Genomic DNA, 6,000 nt, shown 5'->3' with positions numbered 1-6,000 from the left:
CATGGGTGTTGATTGTGGATCCAAGTAAAATGAAATCCTTGACAACTTCAATCTTTTCTCCATTTATCATGATGTTACTTATTGGTCCATTTGTGAGGATTTTGGTTTTCTTTATGTTGAGGTGTAATCCATACTGAAGGCTGTGGTCTTTGATCTTCATCAGTAAGGGCTTCAAGTCCTCTTCTGGACTATATGAAGAAGAACGGGGCGTCAGGATTGCAGGAAGACATTTACCTGCATTATGCAGATGACACAACCTTGCTTGCTAAAAGTGAAGAGGACTTGAAGCTTCTGTTTACTTGTTTATAAACGTATAATAGGAGAGCATATAATACTTACCCTTCAGGGTTGCAGTAAGGGATATGTTTGGTGGTGTGAAGAAAGTATAGCTAGAGACACCCAACAGATGCCATCTCATCATTCCTCTTCCTCTGGTGTAAACAGAAAGTGAAGAGGGCTGCCTCCTGCAGTGAGCCTTCTGACATTCATAAACACTTACATGTAGAGAGTGTACTCTCTGTTATGGTGCTGATTGGGGCTGGGTGAATAGAGTAGTTCCTCATGACACTGACTTAATCATTTCAATCCTGAGAAGAGAGTTGACTTTAGGACAGGGAACTGCTTCCATTTGGTAGCCGTCTGAGCTACTGATTCTCTAAATTTAGTTGTCTTACTTTAAGGAAATTTGGAGCAAGACAGAAGCATTGATAGCATAGTGGTTAAGATGCTGGCCTTAGGATCAGACAGACCTGGATTCAAGTTCTAGTTCTGTCATTGACAGAATGAATGACCTTAAGCAAGGGCCTCTCTCCTTATCTTCTTCATCTGTTAAATAAGGGCTTTGATAGTACTTTACTCATGAGGTTGTGGAAAGGATTACAACAAAACCCTTTATTTAATAACACCGACATCATAGGTTTCATATGACTCAGTGAGGTAACGCAGATGAGGTGACTAGCATAATGCTTGGCACACGGTGCGCACTTAATAAAGTATAGCTCTATTGTTATTACTACTACTATTATTATTTTATTACTGGTCTTCCTTAGGAATCTATTTTTCCAGCTGCTGTTGAGATAGAATAAAATGGTAAGGGTACTTTCCAAGTATCCTGTATATTATAAAAAAAAAAAACAAACAAACCCATTGCCGTCGAATTGATTTCGATTCATAGCAACCCTGTAGGACAGAGTAGAACTGCCTCATAGGGTTTCCAAGGAGCAGCTGGTGGATTTGAACTGCTGACCTTAACCACTGTGCCACCAGGGCTGCTGTATATTATAAGGCCCCACTAAAAGGTAAAAATGAAAACTGAGTGACTTGTCTGTTTTTGTTTTGTGGCTTTTACATGTCCTAGGTTGACAATCAGCTCATTGGTACCACTCAGCCCTTCATGCTGTATGTGACACCCCTGAGCAACGAGAACGAAGCCATCGAGACAGGCCCTGCCGTGCAAGTCAATGCTGTGAAGTTCCCCAGTAAGAGTGCGCTGACCAACATCTACAAGGTAGTCTGGCTGGGAGGCTGGTGGGCCTGATACCATGCCAGAAAGTTGATTGATTCCCTTACAGCAAGTCGCAGAGCAGCAGTGCAGAGTGTTAATGGAAATAGTTCTAGGGGGTTAAGCCACGTGTTAACTTTCTAATTTGTTTAGGGAAATTTAAAGGAACTCCTTCTCTTAGCAGTTTATGTTCTCAATTGTGTTTTTAATGACCTCGCAAGCGGTAGTACTGAGTTTGTAGGGTACAGAGCCTATGTTCATCAGAGTGAAGTTCCTGTAGCATAGCATCTTCTAGATTGATCAGGACCAAGGATGATCTGGATATATTATAAAAAATAGAATAAGCCAGAGATGATTGGAAAATGAGGAGGAGCGTTGTGACCTTAGGACAGACATCCTGGAGTGTAAGCTGACACAGTGTTTACTAAAAGCACATGATCAGAAGTGATAAACTCTCTTTTCTGGAGAAATCTCCATATGTAAGCCAGCTATTTTAGCAGCTAACTCTGGACAAACTGGGAGCCAACTAAGAGGTTGCTTCCGTGTTTATGGTCCTCTGTCACCAGTGCTGATGAGACTAAGCCCACCTGCAGCCCTCAAATCCACAGACTCAGTCATGCTGCTCCTTAAACTAGCAGCTGCCCTCTGAGCACAGTACTTAAGGCACATCCCACACAGTGCATCTGAGACCATAGTCCCAACTAATGAGACACAGATGCCCTTGGACCAGATAATAGGATGGTGAATTGTCTAGTAAACATCTTTTGGAGTTCTTGGTTAATGGTAACAATAGATAGAAAGAGAGATGAGCCAGAAATCATTTGCCAGTATTGTCTCTGATTATAAAATCGTATGAGTAAAGAAACCATCTCGTGTTATTGGGGCCTTGGAAATGGCAGAGATGAAAATTCCTTCTGTTGTTCACACTGTAAATTAGAATTTGTTTATCTCTAGCATCTGATGATCACAGCTCAGAGATTCACTGTGCAAATTGAGGAGAAACTGCTCCTCAAACTGCTAAGTTTCTTCGGCTACGATCAAGCAGAATCAGGTAATGATGAGTGTTCTAAGTTTGTGTCTGGGAATTGGCCCAATGATGGCAGTGAAAACAGGTAACCTCTGAATGCTTGACAAGCTTGCTTTCCACTTCTCAGCCTGCGCTAAGCTGCTAAAGTTTGTGTTTCAGCTTTTCTTTGTCATAGTATTGCTCGTTGTCTGAGTTATACCTGTGTACTATGGCAGCCACTGCCGAGTATCTTCTGGTGTCCTGGCATACCCACTGGTAAGCCTTTGGGAAGCAGTATACTATTCTTCTTTGCTTCTTGTTTTTTGATTCATCTGCTCTCGGATAACAGAAATGATGTTAGTCATTTAGCAAACTGCTTTGTTTCCTAACGTTTGTTTATTAAACAGACTCAGGGCCAAGAATCAGAAATCCCTTGGGCATTTCCTTTGGTTTAGTTGAGAAAAAAAATTGGCTGGCCTCAACTCCTTAACTTTTGACATCCGTACCCTTATGCCTTAATGTAATTACAAAGGTTTCTATGTAGTTACTTTACTCGTCTTTGGGGAGGAGAGTAAGATAAGCTATTTGAAAACCCAGATTTCCAGCTGCTACAGAAATGATTTAGCTGCTGTTTCTTTATTTTAGATTTCTCATCATAGCATTTTCTTCTGCTTTTAGATTGATATTACAGGGCTATATATACATAGCTTAGCTTAGAAAGAATTAAATAATGCTTAGTTGTTTGAAGGCAAAACTAAATATTGAGCCTGAAGAAATAAGACAGACTTTTTACATTTACCTGCCCATGTTGGCTAGAGAAAAACAAAATAAAACACTGGGAACACGTACATATGTACATACATGTACACAACGCAAGAAAAATATTTTGTCTCTTTTTATCCCAGAGTTAGAATTTAAGCTTTAAGTGTAATTGAGATCATAAGCAAGATTCCCATCTGTTTATTGCTGTGTTTTCCACTTGGGGTTGGAATGCCAGTGCTTGTTTGTATTCAGACAGCCACTTGAGACCCTGCCTGCTAGGTATCTGTTCTATTTTGGTACTTTCCTGGGAACTTTTACTTTCAGTTTGCTTGTACATGCTTTTCTTATAACTTGCTCTACATTAATTTGTCCCCAAGCATAGGGGACATTGTATAATGAGTTTAGACTTTTGTATAATCTTTGCCTGTTTTTTATTGGAGCATCTCCCTTCCTTCCTATCACTGTTTCTGTTTCTTGTGTACTGATAGGTAGGTCTCTGTTGCAGTTTTTTTTTTTTCCCCCATCTATTCCCCCTATTCCCCCCTGCCCCATAAATAGAAATAATCGCTTATAGCATAAGTTTGTTTGATAAGTAGATATGTACAGTCTCTCTGGTTTTATTTCTAAGGCACATGAAGCCTAGTGAAAATAAGTCCCCATATAAGTGCCCATCATCAAGTACAGGTCATCCCTGACTTATGATGTATTTGAGTTACGACAAACCAAACTTAACGACTGTTTTGTTTCTTCTTTTTTTGTACATCTTATCGTTAGAAATATGTACTACATACGATGTTACAGCGCGTAATTTGCTGATGTTATCATTTTCAGATGTTCACTCGCAGATGTTCAAAGATAGAATTTATAAAGACACTGATAATAAAAGGCAATAATAATGAAAACTAAAAAATAAAGGTATTCAGCTTACGTCAGAACCGACTTACGACGGAGTTGTTGGAACTCAACCCCATCATAAGTCGGGGACTACCTGTACAAAGAGCACATTGTTGTATTTTAGCCTATGTTAATCCTTTTTACTTCATGGGGTAACAAGTAAAAAATCTGCCTTGATTATCCTATTTAAGCGGATGCCTGCCATGGGAGAGAGAGTGTTTCTTATAGTGATGTCAGTTTTTTATAGCCTGCAGCCTGTTTCTTTTCAAGCATTGTATTTCATTCAGATTTATTATTTAATTGGTGATATTGTTCACTGTGATTCAGTTAAGCTACACGCCACATCCCTATTTGAATATCATGTCATGAAATAGATAATCTGGGTCACTGATAATAATGGTGATGGTTTTTAGAAAGCCCACCACCAGCAAACACACCATGACCTTTGACTTTCCCACCTGGATTATTTTTTCCAAAGTTGATATCTGACAGATGATATAGAGTCACAAGTTAGAAGAGTAAGCTAGTCTACTTTTTTAATAAACAACATGAAACAGATCTGCTTTTACAAAGAAATGACATCAGGATATGTACACATTACTGAGCCCTTGAAAACTAAATTTATAGAGATGGATGTTTACATTTTTTCAGTGAATTTTTTCAATGTGAATGCAAGTGTCTAAATCATGAGACTACAGGAGATTCAAGTTTTTTAAAATTCTGTCTTTGTACCAGAGGTAGAAAAATACGATGAGAACCTCCATGAAAAGACAGTTGAGCAAGGCGGAACACCAGTTCGATATTACTTTGAAAATCTCAAAATCAGCATTCCCCAGATCAAGCTGAGTGTGTTCACCTCCAACAAGCTTCCATTGGACCTAAAGGTGAGCTGACATCTGGGTAGATTTCAAAATATGACTTTTCCTTGGAAAAGAATGAGTGTGTTTACTCTTTGGGTTTTCTGGCCAGCATTATCATTTGATTTGTAGGGGGTATTTTTTACAGGCTTTCTTTTGTAGAAGGTTTATTGACTCATAAAGGAGCCCTGGTGGCACAGTGGTTAAGCACTCGGCTGTTAACTGAAAGATTGGCAGTTTGAACCCACCAGGAACTCCTTGGGAGAAAGATGTGGCAATCTGCTACTGTAAAGATTACAGCCTTGGAAGCCCTATGGGGCAGTTCTACTCTGTCCTGTAGGGTTGCTGTGAATCAGAATCGACTCAATGGCAACACGTTTTATTGACTCTTTTCTTCTTAATGTTTAAGGATGACTTTGCTAAAGATTAAGGAGTAACAAAAGAGAATAAACACAGAGAATTACATACAACCCACCTACTCCCTTCTTAGCTCCTGTCTTATTTCAGTGGGGTGCCCTCAGACTCAAGAGAAAAACCAAAACCAAGACAGTATCTTCCTTTTGTGCCCAATCCTGGCTGCCCTTCCAGCTCTCTCTCCCGCTCTGAATACCCACCTCTTCTTGAATGGTGGACACTGGGAATGTTACCACCTCCAGGGAAGACTCAGCCACATACTCATTGAGGTGTGACCTCATGTATCACTACATCAAGACATAATGCTCCTATTGATCATCATGCTATGCACTTGACAGATACAGCCTAAATGTCAGCTCATTTTCAGCAGTAAAATATATTTTAAGGAAGGGACAGGGCTGGGATTCAAATCCAAGTCTATCCAACTTTGAAGTCTGTATTTTTTTATCACTATACTATCCTGTCCCCTAGAATATAAGGAATCAGAATTGTAGAGCTACAAGAGACCTTAATGATCCCCTTGCTCAATAGAAAAGGAAACGGAAGTTCAAAGCATTTTGCTACTC

At 39.6% G+C, this 6,000-nt stretch overlaps 1 protein-coding gene across 7 annotated transcripts in view; it reads left to right on the top strand.

Moving 5' to 3' along the window:
* The window catches only part of VPS13D (vacuolar protein sorting 13 homolog D), a 301,392-nt gene that overhangs the window by 166,104 nt on the left and 129,288 nt on the right, over window positions 1-6,000 (top strand). For all 7 annotated transcript variants that reach the window (XR_002824255.1, XR_002824256.1, XR_002824257.1 and 4 more), the window contains exons 60-62: window positions 1,358-1,507; window positions 2,456-2,552; window positions 4,899-5,047. Coding sequence is in view for 4 of the 7 variants with exons in the window: in XM_023732177.1 (XP_023587945.1) it covers window positions 1,358-1,507; window positions 2,456-2,552; window positions 4,899-5,047 (396 nt within the window). In the remaining 3 variants the exon portion in view is untranslated. The remainder of the gene's footprint in view (window positions 1-1,357; window positions 1,508-2,455; window positions 2,553-4,898; window positions 5,048-6,000) is intronic.

The sequence above is a fragment of the Trichechus manatus genome, unplaced genomic scaffold (genome assembly GCF_000243295.1).
Source record: "Trichechus manatus latirostris isolate Lorelei unplaced genomic scaffold, TriManLat1.0 scaffold00048, whole genome shotgun sequence".
Classification (NCBI taxonomy): Eukaryota; Metazoa; Chordata; class Mammalia; order Sirenia; family Trichechidae; genus Trichechus; species Trichechus manatus.
Note: the sequence above shows the minus strand (reverse complement) of the source record. Positions and strands in the feature narration are given on the sequence as shown.